The sequence below is a fragment of the Macaca nemestrina genome, chromosome 14 (genome assembly GCF_043159975.1).
Source record: "Macaca nemestrina isolate mMacNem1 chromosome 14, mMacNem.hap1, whole genome shotgun sequence".
Classification (NCBI taxonomy): domain Eukaryota; kingdom Metazoa; phylum Chordata; class Mammalia; order Primates; family Cercopithecidae; genus Macaca; species Macaca nemestrina.
In genome coordinates this window covers 63,665,758-63,685,654 of record NC_092138.1, presented here as the reverse complement: position 1 = coordinate 63,685,654, position 19,897 = coordinate 63,665,758, and the positions used below count along the sequence as shown (strand labels likewise).

Here is a 19,897-nt window from a genome sequence, read left to right as displayed (position 1 = left end):
CATCCTGGAGGGGACATCAGTGTGGGGTGGGAGCAGGAAGGCTGTTGGGGAAGGAAGCTGAGAGATCCTCTGCAGGAGGGGATTACAGCAGCTAGGGGCACCTGCCAGGCTGGAGGTGTGGGTTATCTAGGGGAAGGGTGGTCACTGATGTCCAGCAGGAGCCCTTGACAGGTAGAGCCCATCACAGCATCTCCAAGACCACACCATGTTCCTGTTCTCCCGTAAGACCAAGACCCCTATCAGTACCTACAGTGACTCCTACAGGGCTCCCACCTCCATCAAGGAGGTCTATAAGGACCCACCTCTATGTGCCTGGGAAGCCAACAAGTTTCTGACTCCGGTAAGTGGGAGATTGGCGGGGAGGGGCAGGCCAGAGCGTATGGCCAGTCTGGATGCCTGGCAATGTGTGTAATTATTTGTAGCTTTGTGTGTGTGTGTGTTTTATTCATTTACCTAGGCACAGAATTTACAATGGTATGTAAAATACCACAAAATCCTGCCTTCATGGAATTACACTGGGGTAGGAGGTAGGAACAGGCAGATAATAAACAAGAAATAAACATGAGTTTTATAAATTCTTCAAAAATACTGTAAAGGAAATAAACAGAGTAGTGGAAGTGGAAATGGAAAGGGAGGGCTACTTAGGTCATGGAAAACCCTCTCTCAAGGTGACAATAAACTGAGACTGGAAAGATGAAATAGAACTAGCCACATGAAGAACTGAAAGAATAGAAGAGCTGAAAGTTCCAGACGAGTGATCAGAAAGTGCAAAGGCCCTGAGGCTGCCTATGGAATAGGCCAGAAACTGTCCTATACACATGCCTTTAATGTATATGTACCACAGTTTCCTTGCGTCTGTGCTTGAAGATTGGTGGCCAGGTGGGAGGAAATCTGTGAGTCTAACTGTGACTCTGCCTAAGAGAATTTATCTGTGTGTACCATGCAACAAAACTTTGCTGAGTGTCTTCATCTGTAGGCAACTCAGGATACAAAAGGGAAAGGCCAGACCTTGCCTTTGAGGAGCCCACAGCAAACAAGTGAACAAAGTAGAGTTGCCTGATGTGGAACATGCACCGGCAGAGGTGGAGAGCCAGAAAGGGGAGAGCACTGCCCAACCTGAAGGGCAGATCTACTGAGGGATCCAGGAGGAGGAGGCTTCCAGCAGAAGAGAGTCATGAGAAAAGGCAGCCTGTGGGCAGGGACCTACCAGAAACAGAAACTGCTAGAGCAGGAGAGTTTAGTCCTTGGGTGAGGGAGGAGTCTCCAGACCAAGAAGGGCCTCTCTGGCGATGTTTAGGAGCGTGGACATAAGGCTCCAGGTTTTTGAACCTGGGAGGAAGAGTCATGGTTCAATTGTGAGTTAGGCCACTCTGGCCGCAGTGTCAGGGAATTGCAGGGGCTGGGGTTGAGGGCAGGAAGGCCAGCGAGGGGTAAAAGATGAGGAAGGAGGATGTAGGTAGGAGATAAGGCAGTTGTCACAGTGAAAAAATGAATTTGTTGAATAGGAGACAATTTTTTTTTTTTTTTTTTTTTTTTGAGACAAGTCTGGCTCTGTCGCCCAGGCTGGAGTGCAGTGGCCGGATCTCAGCTCACTGCAAGCTCCGCCTCCCGGGTTCACGCCATTCTCCTGCCTCAGCCTCCCGAGTAGCTGGGACTACAGGCGCCCGCCACCTCGCCCGGCTAGTTTTTTGTATTTTTTTAGTAGAGATGGGGTTTCACCGTGTTAGCCAGGATGGTCTCGATCTCCTGACCTCGTGATCCACCCGTCTCGGCCTCCCAAAGTGCTAGGATTACAGGCTTGAGCCACCGCGCCCGGCCGACAATTTTTTTAAATAATGTATTTTGTCTAACTACAAAATAAATATATGCGCAATGTAGAAAATGCTGATAACTCAGAGACGCACAAAGAAAAAGGCCTAAAATCCTACTACCTAAAATAACCATTGTTAATATTATATGTCCTTTCAGGAAGCAAATATTGTTTATTATAAAAATAAATAAAATTTATTACAAAATGGTGTATTTAAGGAATCTTATTGAAAGTTTAGGTTCTTTATAAAATTTTGCTAGTATAATCATTCTTATACATGTATCTTTGTACACATTTCCAATTATTCCCTTAGGATAAATTACTAGACATGAAATTATTGGAAGAAAGGATATACACATTTTTAAAACTTTTGCTATACACCTCAAATTGCCATAATAAGTAAGGGCTGTAACAATTTACATTTCCACAAGCAAAATATGAGAGTGCCTGACTGCTTTTCTATACTCAATAGGAGGAAATTTTAAAAAGTAGATGAACAGATTTTGGTCACCATCTGGATGGTGAGGGGAGAGATTAGGGTGACCCTTGAGTTCTTGGCTGTGGCAACTGGAGGAATGCTAATGCTATCAACTGAGGTTTGGAATAGCAGATTAGAGATTTGGAGTTCATTTTAGGACAAAAATATTTGAGGATATACAGGAAAAGATGTTCGGCAAGTAGTTAGATACAGTTATCTGAAGCAAAGGAAAGGTCTGGGTTATAGATAGAGATCTTGAAGTCATCATCATATAAATGGTAGGTGAAGTCATAGGAAGAGATGAAATTGCCGAAGAAGAGAGAGAAAATGGCCAAGGACATAACTTTGGAGAATATAAATATTTAAGGGTAGGTAAAGGAAGAAAAGCCATAAAAGAAGACAGGGAATTATTGCCAGAACACTAGGAAGAAAATCAAAGATAAACCAATAAATACAGCATTATTAGCCAAAGATCAGTGTCAAGCGTTAGTGACAGAGAAAGAGATCTCTTGGATGTAATGACTCTTGGTAACTTAGCCAGACAGCTTCAGTGAATGGTGAGGAGTGAAAGTCAGATAGCAGTGGTATTAAGAATGAAGGAAAAGCCAGGCATGGTGGCTTGCGCCTGTAATCCAAGCACTTTGGGGGGTTGAGGCAGACAGGCAGATTGTTTGAGCCTATGAGTTCAAGACCAGCCTGGGCAACATGGTGAAATCCTGTCTCTACTAAAAATACAAAGATTAGTCAGGTGCAGTGGCATGTGCCCATAGTCCCAGCTACTCGGGAGGCTGAGATGGGAGAATCACTTGAGCCCAGGAGGTTGAGGCTGCAGTGAGCCGTGATCACACTGCTTTACTCCAGCCTGGATGACGGAGCAAGGCCCTGTCTCTTTAAAAAAAAAAAAAAAAAAAAAAAGAATGAAGGAAAGGCTTCTGCTTTTGGCAGTGTTGTGGTCTAGAAACTCTGAAGGGCCCTCCTGCTTTGAAACAACTTAAGTTCTGAATAAAAATTATTTTGTGTTGGACTGTCATGGAGATGAGTGGTAAGTATAGTTAAAAAGACAGGATTATCCTGAGGACAAATGCCATTATTAGCACTACAAACAGGCATTTAAGCCTTAAACTAGCTGAAAGATAGAGGAATTAAATCTGTAAATTCCAAACTTAACCAGAAAGTTTCATGTCTCTGCCCCCCAGCATACACATACACACACACCCCCCATGAATATTTATCTTCAATGGCGGAAAACATCCTCAGTGTAGGTTTCCAGGTATCCTTTGAAGAAAGGGCAATTAAACATGAGCTCACAATAAGAGATAAAAGAAAACAAACACCATATTACAGAATCTGCAGACACAACAAACAATAAACTTAAACTCCCAAGAATTTCAGATATTAGAATTAACAGTTAAATAATATAGAATAATTGGGCCAGGTGCGGTGGCTCACGCCTGTAATCCCAGCACTTTGGGAGGCCAAGGCGGGTGGATCATGAGGTCAGGAGATTGAGAGCATCCTGGCTAGCACAGTGAAACCCTGTCTCTACTAAAAATACAAAAAATTAACTGGGCATAGTGGCGGACGCCTGTAGTCCCAGCTACTCGAGAGGCTGAGGCAGGAGAATGGCATGAACCCAGGAGGCAGAGCTTGCAGTGAGCCGAGATCGTGCCACTGCACTCCAGCCTGGGTGACAGAGCGAGACTCCGTCTCAAAAAATAATAATAATACAGAATAATTAGGATTTTTTTAAAAATGTGAAATCTGGACAGGCATAGTGGCTCACGCCTGTAGTAATCCCAGCACTCTGGAAGGCTGAGACAGGAAGATCACTTGAGGCCAAGAGTTCAAGACTAGCCTGGGCAACATAGTGAGACCTTGTCTCTATTTAAAAAATAAAAATAACTAAAAATATGAAATCATTAAAATAAGCAAGCAATAAGAGATTATTTAAAAATGAGTAGACAAATGTAAAAAGGAACTGAATAGAATTTTTAGAAATGAAAAATGTATTTGCTAGACCAAAAACTCAGCAGATGGATTAAAGAGCAGAGTCAACACAGCTGAAAAGTCCAGTGAAATGAAAAATAGACTGAAAGAATTTTCCCAGAATGCAGCACAGAGAGACAAAGAGATGAAAATATGAAAGAAACATTAAACGATATGAAAGACAGAATGAGAAGATCCCACACACATCTAATGGGAGTCTCAGAAGGAAAGAGCATAAAGAACAGGCATTATCTAAAAAGAAAAAGGCTCAGAATTTTCCAGAACTAACAAAATAAGTGAATCCACACATAGAGAAAAAAACAGAAGAAATTCCACAGTTAGGCACCTCACAGTGAAACTGCAGTTCACCAGCTTAAGAGATGACCTTAAAAGCAGACAGAGAAAAAGATATTTTCAAAGTGTCATCTTTTCAAAAACCAAGGAAAGATAAGACATTTACAGGCAAACAAAAACGAAAATGTTTACTACCATCAGGTCTATATACAATAAAGGAACTTCTAAAGGATATACTCTGGGGAGAAGGAAAATGATCACAGAAATCTGAGATGCAAGAAGGAATGGTAAGGAACTGATAAACATGAGGTAAATTTAAGCAAACATTATAGAAAATAATTATAATGGCTTTTAATTTGTAATATTTAAAGGAAGAACTAAAATATTAGAAAACTATCATTTAAGTTGGAATAGGACAGAGTTAGGTGTTCCTAGATTCTCCCATTGTTCTAAAGAGAGCATAAGATATTACAGTTTTGTACTGTCAACTAGCTGGAACTATAATTGCAGGAATTCCCTTTGCTAAATGTTTCCCAATTGGCCATGAGAGAAATCTGCATATTTGGAAAGCATAAATGAAAGAATAGCCATTTTTACCCTCTGAAGATTGATGTGGGGTACCAAGCATTGTGGCAGCTTATGCACAATGTCGCTGATTTAGTACTTCACCTTATTGCCATAGGGCAGCATTTGGCTACAACTCCTCTAGCTCCCACTGGATCTCCTTCAGCCTCTCTGGGTCCTGGGCCAGGTGTATGTGCAATTCCACGGCAAAGGGCACCAGCTTGTCCTGAAGGCCATCCATATCATCAGTGTTGTAGGTAATGAGACAGATGCAAATTCAACTTTGTCCTCCTCATGAGTTCCAGTTTGTCCTTGCTCTTACCCACTTCATATCCAGTTCTCCTTCCTGATGCCAGCCACTGACTTCAGGCTTAAAAATAGATGCAAAGAAACAGCTTTGCAGAGTTCTTAACCAGTATCCACAATTGTGTAAAGTCTCATCTCTCAAGTAAATCCCTTATGCTATATCACTAAAAGTGGTTTCTCTGATCCAAATTTGACTGATATGGATACAATAAAAAAAAACTGAGTAAGCTAAAAAGTAACAGACAAAAGAGATTTTCATATTAAACACACACACACACACACACACACACACACACACACACACACAGTTTTTAGATGGATCACTACAAAAATGACAAAGTTTCAATTCACCAGAAAGATATTATAATTACAAACTTGTATTGGCCTGATAGAATTACTAGAAGGACCTGTAATTCTAGCACTTTGGGAGGCCCAGGTAGGAGGATCATTTGAGCCCAGGAGTTTAGGACCAGCCTGGACAACATAGCAAGACCCCATCTCCACAAAAAAATTTAAAAATTAGCTGGGTGTGATGGTGTGTGCCTATAGTCAGGAAGCTGAGACAGGAAGATGGCTCGAGCCCAGGAGTTTGAGGCTGCAATGAGCCACAATCACACCACTGTGTTCCAGCCTGGGTGACAAAGTGAGACCCTGTCTCAAAAACACAAAAACAAAAACATAACAAAACAAAAACATGCCAGCCTGAGCAACAAAGCAAGATATCATCTCTACAATTTTTTTTTTAAATAAAAATAAAGAATTACCAGAGATGGAGAAATTGGCAAAATATACCATATTGGATTGTAACACACTACAATTACTGATAGGTCAAGCAAACATCCCCAACCCCCAAAAAAAGCAAAGATCTAAAACTCTTGAAATATAATTAATATACTTGATTTATTTAACATAAATAAAACCCTGAACCCAACAACTACAGATTTAAACATACAAGGAACATGATAAAGTTGACCAAGTACTAGGTTATAAAACAAACATAAATAGAATTCAAAGATTGACATCATGCAAAATAACTGTCTCTAACCTCAATGTAATAAAATTACAGATCAACAAGAAAAAGATAACCAAAATCCTTTGTAAGTTTAAAATTTTGAAAAACACCATTCTAAATAATAGGTCAAATAAGAAATCAAAACAAATGGAAATATACTCAGAACTGAAAAGACTGCATATCAAAACTTGTGGGGTAAAATAAAAGTTGTAGAGGAAAACCTATATCCCTAAATCCTTGTCTTAAAAAAATGTGAAATATAAATTACCTCAGCATCAAACTTAACAACTTACAGGGAAAGGAATAAATGTAAAAAAAATAGAAGAATGGAGATAATGAAAATAAGAGCAAAAGTTAAACTAGAAAGCAAAGATTCAACAAGATGAACAGGCGAAAGTTGGTTCTTTGATGAGGCTCATAAAATAGACAAATCTCTAGAGAATTAAGAAAACCAGCCAGGCACGGTGGCTCAAGCCTGTAATCCCAGCACTTTGGGAGGCCGAGACAGGCGGATCACGAGGTCAGGAGATCAAGACCATCCTGGCTAACACGGTGAAACCCCGTCTCTACTAAAAAATACAAAAAACTAGCCGGGCGAGGTGGCAGGCACCTGCTACAGTAGTCCCAGCTACTTGGGAGGCTAAGCCAGGAGAATGGCGTGAACCCGGGAGGTAGAGCTTGCAGTGAGCTGAGATCTGGCCACTGCACTCCAGCCTGGGTGACAGAGCGAGACTCCATCTTAAAAGAAAAAAAAAAAAGAAAAACAAGGCACAGACAAAAGAAGGGTCTAACAATGGATGTAGAAAAAAAAAGTAAGAGAATGTTCTGAACAACTTTATGCTAATAAAATTGAAAACAAATGGACAAACACTAGAAAAATAAAACTTGCCAAACCAGTTCAAGAATTGGAAAAAATCTGAATGCTCCTATAACAATTTAACAAAATTAAACCCGTAATTTGAAAACTTTCCACAAAGAAAACACCCAGCATAGATAAACAGTTACATTCCTCAAATGCTCAAAGAACAGTTGTCTTAATCTTATACAAACTGTCAGAGAACAGAAAAAAAGAGGATGCTTCCTAACTCATTCTATGAACCCAGCATAACTTTGATACATTAATCAAGAAGGCCAGGTGCAGTGGCTCACACCTGTAATCCTAGGACTTTGAGAGGCTGAGGCAGGAGGATTGCTTGAGCCCAGGAGTTCAAGACCAGCTTGGGCAACATAGTGAGACCCCTTCTCTAAAAAATAAATTTAAAAATTAGCCAGGTGTGGTGGCACGCACCTATGGTCCCAGCTGCTATGGAGGCTGAAGCAGGAGGACTGCATGAGCCCACAAAAAAAATTAATCAAAAGTGTATAAGAAAATAAAAGTATACAGGCCAATTCACTCATAAATACAAAAGCAAAAATTCTAAATAAAATATTAGAAAACTGTATCCAGCAGTGTATAAAAAATAATTTGTGATGGTTACATTATATTTATTTCATAAGTGCAAGGATGGTTTAACATTAGGAAAGTAAATATCATTCATCACATTAACAGATTCAAGAAAAAAAGATTATTTCAAAATATGCAGAAATGGATATGAGATCTTACTAAAAATTCTTGAACTGTACACTTTGAGTGAAGTTTATGGTATGTAAATTATACCTCAATGAAGCCATTTAAAAAAGATGCAGAAATAGCAGTTGCTAAAATGTATTACCCATTTATAACTAAAAAAGAAAAACTTTGCAAATATAACCTGATAAAAAAAATACCAAAAATATACAGCCAACATTATTCTGATTAAATGTTAGAAGCATTCTTTTAAAAGTTGGAATCAAGGCAAGGATGTTCACTACTTCTATTCAGCATTGTACTGGAGGTCCTGGCAAGGACACCACAAAGAAAGTAAAAAGATATAAGAATAGGAAAGGAAAAAACAAAATTGTCATTATTTGCAGACAATACAACTGCATATATAGAATCTACAAATTGGCTGGCCCAAGGTAGTGAGTTATCTCAATTGATTGTTCACAGTCAGTTACAGATCAAACTCCTTGTTCCACTCTTTCTCTCCTTCTCACTAGTGTGCGGGACTAGTCTTAGAAAAAAAAAAGAATCTACACACATTGTTAGAATAATTGGATAAATATTAAAAGTCAATCACATTTCTTCACACAAACAAATATTTAGGAAGCATAATTTTAAAAATATACATCATTCATTCTAGCATCAAAAAATAATTAGAAATCTAACGATGTGTGTAAAACTATATGGATAATATTATAAAACTTTATTGAATACTTTTTAAAAACTACTTAAATAAATGGAGAGATATAACATGCTCATGAATGGGAAGAGTTACTATCATAAAGATTCAGTATCACCAGACGCAGTTCTCAGCACTTTAGGAGGCTGAGGCAGGCAGATTGCTTGAACTCAGGAGTTCAAGACCAGCCTGGGCAATATGGTGAAACCTCATCTCTACAAAAAATACAAAAATTGGCAGGGCATGGTGGCATGTACCTGTAGTCCCAGCTACTAATTAAAATCCCAACAGGATTTTTTGAAGACTTCAACAAACTTTTTAAAATTTATAGAGATGGGCAAAAGTTCAAGAAATAGCTATAACACACTTAAAGAAGATGAGTTTTCCAAACTCCTGACAGATTAAATATGGAAAGTAACACTGTTTTGTGTTTACAAGGAAATACAGAACATTGTCTCCATTATCTGAGAGTATGGATGAATTTCTTAAACAATTCACAGAAAGCACTGACCACAAAAGAAGAGGTTCATCAAGAAACTATAAAGAAAAGTAAAAGCCAGGTGCAATGGCTCACACCTGTAATCCAAGTACTTTGGGAGTCTAAGGTAGGAGGATCACTTGAGCTCAGTAGTTCAAGACCACCCTGGGCAACACAGGGAGACATCTTCTCTACAAACAAATTAAAAAAAAAAAAATTCAGCTGGGTGTGGTGGTGTGCACCTGTAGTCCCAGCTACTTGGTAGGCTAAGGCAAGAGGATAGCTTTAGCCCAGGAGGTAGAGGTTACAGTGAACTGTGATTGTGCCACTGCACTGCAGGCTGGGCAACAGTGAAACCCTGTCTCCAAAAAAAAAAAAAAAAAGACAGAAGTCACAAACAGAAAAGATATTTGCAACATGTATAAGTGCCAATAGTAAAGGACTAATATACAGAATATATAAAGAATTATAATTCTCTTGGTTAAAATTGAACACGTTTTGACACCCTCCTAAAACCCCTCTAAAACTACAGTAAATGAATATTTAAGAGATAAACTCACAAGGATAGTGAGAAGGAAGAGGCAATGGCAACACAATTTTGGAAGCTGGAAAAGATGATAAATAAGTAGTAACTGACTTAGCAGATCTGAGAAAGCTAAATCTAAAGCCAGCAATGGAAAAACCAAGCCATAATTCAACTTAAAACTGCAGAATTTCTGAAAGGCTCAGGAATTGGTAATCCTAGGCTTCTCTGGAACTGAGGATGGGACAGGACCAATGCAAAAATAAGGATTATTTGAAAGCTGTTAAGAAGTAGTTAGGCCAGGCGAGGTGGCTCACGCCTGTAATCCCAGCACTCTGGGAGGCTGAGGTGGACGGACCACCTGGGGTCAGGAGTTTGAGACCAGCCTGGCCAACATGGTGAAACCTACTCTACTAAAAATACAAAAAAAAAAGCCGGGCATGGTGGCAGGCGCCTGTAATCCCAGCTACTTGGAAGGCTGAGGCAGGAGAATCACTTGAACCCGGGAGGCAGAGGTTGCAGTGAGCCAAGATGGCGCCATTGCACTCCAGCCTGGGTGAGAAGAGCGAAACTCCATCTAAAACAAAAAAGCAGTTAAACCCACTAATCACCCCTTCTATTTCATGCCACAGGGTAACAGCCCACCTCTGTCTCTGCTAAAGTCAGGAGACTAATTTTTGGCAAGGACCTCAGGACTAGGGATACCAATTGAGGACAGGGTACTATTTTGAAAACAAGTGAACCTCTATATATTAAATGCTAAAATCCCCAGCGCAATCGTCAGCACTAGATTCTCAGAACATTGGCAGCTAAGTCATTAACCTCAGGCCAAAGGTTGAAGGAGTCTTTTATGAAGAATCTCATCAGCCAAGAGGAAAGACCTACAGATATTGACATTAGAGTTTGCAAAACATTGTCCAACGAGATCATCCTACAGTGATGCTGATGGTGGACAAAGCCCACACACAGCTCAAAGCCTTCAATAAGCTTTTATAATCTGCTACTTATCAACAGGAGCAGACAAAGAGGAAACATCTGGGGAAAGCATCTAACAGAAAAATTGATGATGTCTATGAATTCTTCTAAATGACTGTTTTGTTTTTGTGTGTGTATGTGTGTTTAGTGTGTAAGTGGGTATATCTGAGTGTGTATGTATGAATATTCATCTATATGTGCATCTATGGGTGTATCTGGGTACACAGGGCTGTGTGTGTGTGTATGTGTGTGTGTGTGTAAAGCTCAGAGAAATGCTGAGTCACAGGACCCATGCACCCACATCTGCCATATTCTGCCCTCCACCCACATAGAAGTGTGAATGTGCAGGATCTGCTCACAGAATAATGTCAGCTGGGCACAGTTGATCCCAGAAGCCCCTGAGCAGAGAGGTTTTCAGGATGGTTGGAGCACTGAGAGCAACCAGGTCTCAGCCTTGGCCAAGAGAAGGGCGATGTGTGGTGGCTCATGCCTGTAATCCCAGCATTTTGGGAAGCCAAGATGGGAAGATCCCTTGAGTCCAGGAGCTCGCCACCACACCCAGCTAATTTTTGTATTTTTAGTAGAGACAGGGTTTCATCGTGTTGGCTAGGATAGTCTCTATGTCTTGACCTCATGATCCGCTAGGATTACAGGTGTGAGCCACCACGCCCAGCCGGGAATTACATTTTAAAGTAGGTGCCCCTCCAGCACTGTCCTTCATTTTCCTTAAGATGCCAGATTCCCAGAGAGCCTTTCCTGTCCAAGACACCTACATACGGCAGCCAGCTCCCAGGGTAGCCCCCTTTTCTGAGACTACAGATTGTGCCAGGGCCTGATGCACTGTTGGCAGAGACCCAGTCCTGCTCCCAGGCAGCATACAGTCTAGGAGAAAAAGGGAAGGTATATGTAGCTCTGACCTTCATGAGCTCCCCGCGAAATGGCAGAAATGAGAAAGTCAGAAAACTACTCTGACTTAAGGCCACTGCTTGGCTCCAAGCCCCAAGCTTGGATGAAAAGAAAGGAAGAAAGAGTAATTCAGACAAGAGAACTGTGCAGAGGATCCAAGGCTGGCATGGGAATCCCTCTGACATGGGGAGGGGGGTTGGGAGACCCACCTGGGCTGACTTTCTCAAGAGAGGCTGGATCTAGTTCCAGCAAGAGCCCAGGGCTGGGGTCTCTATGCCCCTAACCACTTCTCCCCTCTCCCCTTGCCCAGGGTCTGACTCATACCATGGAGCAACATGTGGATCCCGAAGCCTTGCAGAAGATGGCCAAATGTGCTGTACAGGACTACACTTATAGGGGGCCCATATCAGGCCACCCCTACTTGCCTGAGAAGTACTGGCTTTCTCAAGAGGAAGGTAAGGCCTCCCCTTTGCTGACCCCTAAAGTGACGCCCAACCTGAACTCAACCACCTGGATCCTGACCTCCATCCTGATTCTCTTTTTGTTTTTTTTTTTTTTTTTTGAGATGGAGTTTCGCTATTGTTGCCCAGTCTGGGTGCAATGGTGTGATCATCTCGGCTCACTGCAACCCACTTCCACCTCCCAGATCCAAGTGATTTTCCTACCTCAGCCTCCTGAGTAGCTGGGGCTACAGGCATGTGCCACCAGGCCCCGCTAATTTTTGTATTTTCAGTAGAGACAGGGTTTCACCATGTTGGCCAGGCTGGTCTCGAACTTTTGACCTCAGGTGATCCACCTGCCTCGGCCTCCCAAAGTGCTGGGATTACAGGCCTGAGCCACATGCCCGGCCTCCATCCTGATTCTATGTCAACTTTATCTCCACCCATGACCTAGATATCTTCCCTAACCACCCCCCACTCCCAACCACCTGACCTGACCCTGGCCCTGGAGGAGATGACCTAGGCCCTGCCTTTTGGGGTTCTTCTCTGTGGGGAAAAAGAAGCTGGAAGGGCCCTGGGTCCCATACTTAGAGAGTTGGAGAAAGGATTAACCTCCCACAAACAGATCCCTCCAAGTGCATTCTGGATGCCATCTCCTCCCATCTTCCCAGCCACCCTCCTCCCATCAGCTCCCTCCATCTCTCCTGCATCCCTCTGCCCCACCACACCTCTTTCCCTCAACCTGGAACCTTCTCTAGTTTCTTCCCAACTAAAAATTATCTCTTGCTCCTCTCCTCAATAGCCTAGGTTCTCAGAAACGTGGTCCATACTCACTGTCTCTATTTCCTCACCCTTTCTTATACCTTATGAGAAACTGTCTTTCTCATTTGCTTGGATGTCTATAATCTGTCTAGCTGTACATTCGAAAAGAATGTACAGCTATGACTCTGGTCTTATTCACAGCTGTGCCCCTCCATCGAGCACAGCGCCAGGTTTCATAAGTCTTTGTGGCATGGACTGAGAATTCCCAATGGAAGTTGGGAATGTGCATCTCCTACAATGAAACGATAAATTGCTCTTGCGTGGCTCTGATTACCAAATCCACAGGACTCTGCAGTCTTTACCCTCTGAGACCTTTACCCTCCTACACCAATGAATTGCACTCTTCTGACCACTCTCTACTTGTTTTGTTGTTGTTGTTGTTGTTTTGTATGTTAATCCTCCAGGACACATGCTATGACCCCACTCTATTTCTTGAAACAACTTCCTCCTCAGTTTATCTGATGCCTCCCTTTCCCGTGCATCCACTGTGGAAACATAGGGTTCCTCGGGATGTTATCCTGCACCCTCTTCTCCCCTTGCTCCTCCTCCAAGGCCATTTGATTTAACACAAGGCTTTAATTACTGACAGCTTCAAATCCTAATTTCCAGATTTGTCCTCTCACCTGAATTCCACTCTTCTTCATATGCTTATAGTCATCTTGACCTGGATGTCCCCAAACACCTCAGTTTCAGTATGTGCAAATCGCCATCCCCGAACTCCAAATCCCAGCACTCCACCTCTCCCCTCACATAGCTGCTCTTTGCTAGGGCTTCCTCCACACCGTCTCACATATGTATTCTTTCAGACTGTTGGATCATGGAGGGCCTTGTAGGACAGGCTTAGATGACTGGGGGCTAAGGGGGACAAACCCTATAGGGTTTTAAGTAGGAGAATGTCTTGGTCAAATTTTCATTTGTGAAAAAGTACCACAGCTGCTATGTCAAGGCTGGATTATAGGATTTCAAAGGTGAGGCAAGGAGAATAGTAGAATAATCATAATAGTTTTTTATGTGCCAAGCATCATTCTAAATGTCTTACATATACTAACTTATTTAAACCTCACAGCAACCCTGTGAAGTAAATAGTACTATCATCCCCATTTTAAAGTTGGAGAAACTGAGACACAGCAAAATTAATTAACTTGGTCAAGGTCACACAGATAACAATTGGCAAAACTGAAATTTAAACACAAGTAGTCTATCTGCAGAGATAGGTATCTATTAACCAAGACATTATATTGTCTCCTGGTTAAGGTGCTGAGAAGATATGAAAGTGAGATCATGGGGTACTGGAAGACAGAGTAGATTCAAGTTATTGATTGATCAATTGATTGATTGAGACTGAGTCTTGATCCATCACCCAGGCTGGAGTGCAGTGGCACAACCTCGGCTCACTGAAACCTCTGCCTCCCTGGTTTGAGGGATTCTCGTGCCTCAGCCCCCTGAGTAGCTAGGTTTACAGGTGCATGCCAACCATGCCCAACTAAGTTTTGTATTTTAGTAGAGACAGGATTTTGCCATATTGGCCAGGCTGATCTCAAACTCCTGATCTCAAGTGATCTTCCTGCCCTGGCATCCCAAAGTGCTAGGATTACAGGCATGAGCCACCTTGCCTGGCCAGATTCAAGTGATTTTGAAGGAGGCAGAATAGGCAAACCTTGGAGCCTAGAGTAGAAGATGAGAGAGAGGGAGGAATTGGGAAGAGGCCCCTTGTCCAGGCTGGCTGATTCAAAAAGGGTAGTAGCAGGATGAAAAGTGGCTGGCACAGTGGATTCAGACTAAACTCAGAAGGTTGCCTTAGGTGGGACATGGGCTACATCTCAGTGTTTAAGACAAGTGTAGGCCTGGCTGGGTTTGGGGTCTGGCTTGAGGACAGTCTGTGAGGGTCAGCTTTGTGCTGGGAATCGGAAGAGAAACATGTAGGGGATCCCAGATCCTGGAGTAGAGTAAGAAGTAACACTATTTGACATCTCCACTCCTATTATCCAGCAGACAAATGCAGCCCAAACTACCTGGGCAGTAACCGGTACAACACATGGAGGATGGAACCTTACAACAGCAGCTGCTGTAACAAGTATACCACCTACCTTCCTCGGCTGCCTAAGGTATCTACTGCACCCTGCACAGATGCCTGGGGACTGGGACACGCATACCCCACCACCTCCCAAACCACAGTGACTGATATTTCACCATTAGGTCATCATTGCTTTCCCAACAAATGCACCAGGGCTCTTCCCCATCTGTGAAACTAGAGTTTGTATTTTTTTTTTTTTTTTTTTTTTTAGATAGAGTCTCACTCTATCACCCAGGCTGGAGTGCAGTGGCACAATCTCGGCTCACTGCAACCTCTGCCTCCTGGGTTCAAGCAATTCTGCTGCCTCAGACTCCCGAGCAGCTGGGATTATAGGCATGTGCCATCACACCTGGCTAATTTTTGTATTTTTAGTAGAGTCGGGGATGTTGCCATGTTGGCCAGGCTGGTCTTGGACTCCTGGCCTCAAGTGATCTGCCTGCATCGGCCTCCTAAAGTGCTGGGATTACCTGCATGAGCCACTGCGCCCGGCCGGGTTTGAATTTTTTTAGTTGCAAAAGGAACCCAGAAGTGGGGCTGTGCTGGCCCCCTGGCTCTCAGTCTCTGGGGATTGGGTGCCCTGGGCCCCAATCCCTGGCTGGGCTCTGTAGGGACATGGCTGGTGTGCACTCCATGATATGCTACTTTTCCGAAGCTTGCCAGCGGGCCCCTCCCCATATAGTCTGGCCCCTGTGATACTGGGGCTAGCCAAAGAGTCAGTGATACACTGCATCTCCCTGCTCCACCTTCTCCTCCTTTGTGATGTGAGCACAGACGGAAGGAGGAAGACCAAGGCTACTTAGTAGCAGTGCAGATACAGGAGAGTCTTCCAAGGACATAGGAGAAGGTCCAGCCACGGCCACAGACTCAAGGGCACCCGAAAGGACCCAAAACCAGAGCCGGGGCTCTTAACTGCAGGCTGATGGCTGACCCTGGGTTGATGAACCCTTTTGAATTAGAACTTCCTCAAGAATCAGAATCTTTCACAAGTTCTTCACGGAATGGGCAAGCAATATTGAAAACCCCCTATTAGAGAGACACCCAGACACAGCTAAACAGAGTCAGCTAGACAAAGAGGGGTAAGATCAAAGGCAAACGCTGAGACAGGATTGTCACAGGCCAAGGAGCCAAACCTCATGCACCTTCAGCTCTCCCCATCCCACCCCGCCCCTGTAGGCAGCGTAAACACGTTGCCAGGCGACAGCCGCAAACACTCAGAGCCCTGGAGAGGTGGGGAGCTGCTGAAGGGCGGGAGAAGGCGCGGCGTGGCGATAGGTCTGGGTGTTCCGGGAGGACCCCTAAAAGGGAGCAGCTCTGCCAGGTCAGAGCTTGAGGTAGCATGTGTGCCACTTCCAGGAGGCCGGGATGGAGACAGCAGTTCGAGGAATGCCCTTGGAATGCCCTCCTAAGCCGGAGCGGCTCAATGCCTACGGTAAAGAGTGGTAGTGGGGCGTTGGAAAGAACGGGTGGGGAGGGTAGGGGAAAGCCGGGAGGAGGGCGGGATGGGGACCTGAAGTATGGGTAGGAGGCCGAGGGTCCTGGAGAGGATGGAACCCTGAATCTGTCCGTCCCTGCTTTTGTCTCCGCCTCACTCTGTGACCCGGCCTCTTCCCATCCCTGTGCATCTGTCTTGGGGTCTCCTGCGCTGGGGACCCGCGGGCGCAGAGCGCGAAGTGATGGTGAACATGCTGAACTCACTGTCGCGGAACCAGCAGCTGCCGCGGATCACGCCCCGATGCGGGTGCGTGGACCCGCTGCCCGGCCGCTTGCCCTTCCACGGTTACGAAAGTGCTTGCTCAGGCCGCCACTACTGTCTGCGTGGGATGGACTACTACGCCAGCGGGGCGCCCTGCACCGACCGCCGCCTGCGGCCTTGGTGCCGGGAGCTACCGACTGTAAGGTTCGCAGGGCTCCGCCCGCCTCAGCCGGGCTCCACCCCACACAAGCCCCGCCCCAGAACCCCGCCCGCTTCCAGCTCGGCCCGCCTCAGTGCCGGCCCCCAGCCTGCTCTAGCACCGCGCGGCAGGCTCTCGACGCCGCGCCGTGTCCCGCCCTCGGGCTCCAAGGCCTGAACTAACAACTGAGGCGGGAGAACCAGCACGAAAGTTACTCCAAGTCCCCGACCCCTGTCCCTCTCAAACTGGGCTCAAGGTCAGCCTGGCCTCTCTATGTGCTCTGGAGGTCCCGCCGGAGGTTTTTGAGGAAGAAACCCCGCACATCAGTGGCATCCTCTTCCCACATCTCCTTGGCCCTGCCCCCTTCCCTAGACACCGGGCCCTAGAGACGCAGGTTCTAGCCTGTGGAGTGCCCTGCGTTCTCAGAAAAATGTCCTCTCTTGCTGGGCCCTCATCACCGTCGGTAGTGGGTGCGGTCATTCGCGGGGGCTACGTGAGCCAGGAAATGGTGACCACTTTACCAGAATGGCTCTGGCCTCCTCGGATCCCGCACCATCTGCGGAGGTAGCCACTCTCCCGTGTTATTGCTAAGAAAACGGGTCCGAGCGCACAGCTGGAGCCCAGACTGCAGCGCGGCATTCGTCCTGCACCCGGCGGCAGCCAAGCCTGGGGGAACTTGTCCGCGGTAGCCCTGAGAGCTGTGCAGTGGGGGTCCGTAGTGATCCCCCGCCCCTCTACAGGCCGAGAGAGCCTGATTCATTGTGCAAGACTGAGTCTTGTCCCTCTCAAAGGCATAGGGGAGTGGGAAAGTGTCTGAGCCTCTAGGAAGCTCAGAAACGATGCCTCATCCTAGTGCTGGAGAAATTGCTGTCCAGTGGCGGGGATCCGGTGGTTCCAGGTCCTCAACGACCGGAGCCCAACCCTCCCCAGGGACCAGCGCTCTTCCCTGAACAGCAGAAATGAGGCCTTGCCGGGAGGGAGACTTCCAAGGGGGGTTCCCGAGTCGGTGCTGCAGTGGGGGTTTTGAAGGGTGAGAAAGGAGAGGAGGATTTCCAAGCCTTGAGACGGACACCTTAAGTGCCGCCCAGGGGCTTGATCTAAGTCGGGGGATGAGAGTCAAAAGGCCCAACCTCTCCCTGCTCGCGGCTTCCTTCTTCTCCAGTTGTGTACCTCCCTACGAGCACCGGCCCGGAATGCAGTGTGCTGTTACAACTCCCCCGCCGTCATACTACCCATATCCGAACCTTAGGTAAGTCTAACGGGCACACACTCATTTGCACACGCACCCTGAAGTTTTGGTGAGGCGGGGCTGGGGGAGGATGGCTGGTAGATGGGACGAGAACGCCCCGCTGCGGTGCACTGACAGGCAGATACCACCAGGGGGAGCTAGTGCCATGGAGCAGTCAAAGGTGGTAAGGACAGAGGACCTTAGGACAGGGCTGGGAGGCCTGTATTGAAGGGTTACAGGTTGGCAGTGGGCTTACAGCCAAAGGCGTTGGGTTCAGAGCTTGAAGTAACGAGTAAGAAGTCGATGTTAAGGAAGAAATATTGGGTATCAGCAACTTAACAGTAGAACCTAAGGTCAGGAGGTCAGTATTGGAACCCAAGTTCAGTGCTATAGGCAAAGTGTAGGGATAAGGTTAGCATTGCAAACTGGAGTCAGATATTCACTTTGACATATGAGGATCCAAAAGGGCTGACCCATCTCTTCCTGTAGATGGGACACAAGTCACTTCAAGAAGTCTGGTGGTCCCCAGAGAAACAACTATGTTATCCATCCTGAGTTTGTGTCTGAGACCTATCCTGACTATCGTTGCTGGTAGAGCCTGGGCTTGCTGGGCCACGGGGACAGAGCAAAATAAACTCTTCACCCCCAAAGCCTGCCTCCTGTGTCCTTACCCAGCAGAATCTGGAAGTGAAGGGCCTGTCACTCGGGCCTCTACCAAACCCCTTCAACTGAGATGCAATTTTTCTCAAAGTCACCCTTCCCTGAGCCCTTCCAACCCCATCATCTCAGTATGTCCCTGAGTGCCCTCCTGACACAGAACAGTAGCCCTATATCCAGCTGCTGTCCTACTCCCCTGCATCCCAGAGCCCAAACGAATGTGTCCACCCTGCAATGCAGGCAGGAGCCACCTACTTCCCGCCCCACGAAGACCCTCCAGCTAACATTTCTTCAGTATGCCCCCAAACTTAGATGCCCTCCCACTCATCAAAGGACCCAGGATCCTTCCTTCCACAGTCAAAGCCGTATCCCTACACCCAAAGCTCTTGATCTTTGCTTCCAGGAGTCCCTATCACAGCCTCCCAAAAGCCTCTCTGTGCTCAGACACCCTTGCTGCAAAGGTGTGTCCCCCATTCCAAGTCCAACTGGTGAAAACATAATTTTGAAGGGTCTCATGACCACGAAATTTCAAGTTGCAAAACAAAGCCCTGTTTCTCTGCCCCTCAGGGAGCGAGAGGGGCCATTCTAAAATCTCTGGGATCTTCAGTATTTTCCTTTCTGCATCAATTGATATGAAACCAGCTAGGTCCAGTGGCTCACACCTGTAATCCCAGCACTGTGGGAGGCTGAGGCAGGAAGATCACTTGAGCCCAGGAATTCGATAACAGCCTGGGGCAACATAAGGAGACCCCTTCTCTACAAAAAGTTTAAAAATTAGCAGGGTATGGTGGCACGTACATGTGGTCCCAGTTACTCAGGAGGCTGAGGTAGGAGGGGATAGCTTGAACCAAGGACACTGAGGCTGCAGCGAGCTATGTTCGCGCCACTGCACTCCAGCCTGGGCGACAGAGCGAGACCCTCTCTCAAAAAAATAAAATATGACCCGACGTGGTGGCCCATGCTTGTAATCCCAGCACTTTGGGAGGCTGAGGCAGGTAGATCACCTGAGGTCAGGAGTTTGAGACCAGCCTGACCAACATGGTGAAACCCCGTCTTTACTAAAAATGCAAAATTAGCTGGGTGTGGTGGCACGTGCCTGTAATCCCAGTTACTTGGGAGGCTGAGGCAGGAGAATTGCTTGAACCCGGAAGGCAGAGGTTACAGCGAGCCGAGATCGTGCCATTGCACTCC

The 19,897-nt window shown here is 45.6% G+C and overlaps 1 protein-coding gene across 7 annotated transcripts; it reads left to right on the top strand.

The window, feature by feature from the left end:
- Positions 1-8: 8 nt before the first annotated feature.
- SPMIP6 (sperm microtubule inner protein 6) lies at positions 9-18,706 on the top strand. Of its 7 annotated transcripts, none has more exons than XM_011748027.2 (7): positions 10-340; positions 11,904-12,048; positions 14,845-14,960; positions 16,283-16,358; positions 16,592-16,667; positions 17,984-18,070; positions 18,539-18,706. In XM_011748027.2, the coding sequence occupies exons 1-7, from the start codon at positions 206-208 to the stop codon at positions 18,642-18,644; spliced, it is 741 nt and encodes a 246-aa protein (XP_011746329.1). In that variant the 5' UTR covers positions 10-205; the 3' UTR covers positions 18,645-18,706. The 7 variants fall into 7 exon arrangements, with proteins under 7 accessions (XP_070934031.1, XP_011746329.1, XP_011746327.1 ...); XM_011748025.2 differs by having other exon boundaries at positions 11-340; positions 14,848-14,960; positions 16,592-16,826; XM_011748024.2 differs by having other exon boundaries at positions 12-340; positions 16,592-16,826.
- The last annotated feature ends 1,191 nt before the right edge of the window (positions 18,707-19,897 follow it).

Coding starts and splice junctions, on each gene's coding strand:
- SPMIP6 (XM_011748024.2), top strand. CDS start 206: ATGTTCCTGTTCTCCCGTAAGACCAAGACCCCTATCAGTACCTACAGT. Junction 341..11,903: donor CCAACAAGTTTCTGACTCCG/GTAAGTGGGAGA, acceptor CCCCTTGCCCAG/GGTCTGACTCATACCATGGA. Junction 14,961..16,282: donor ACCTTCCTCGGCTGCCTAAG/GTATCTACTGCA, acceptor TGCCACTTCCAG/GAGGCCGGGATGGAGACAGC.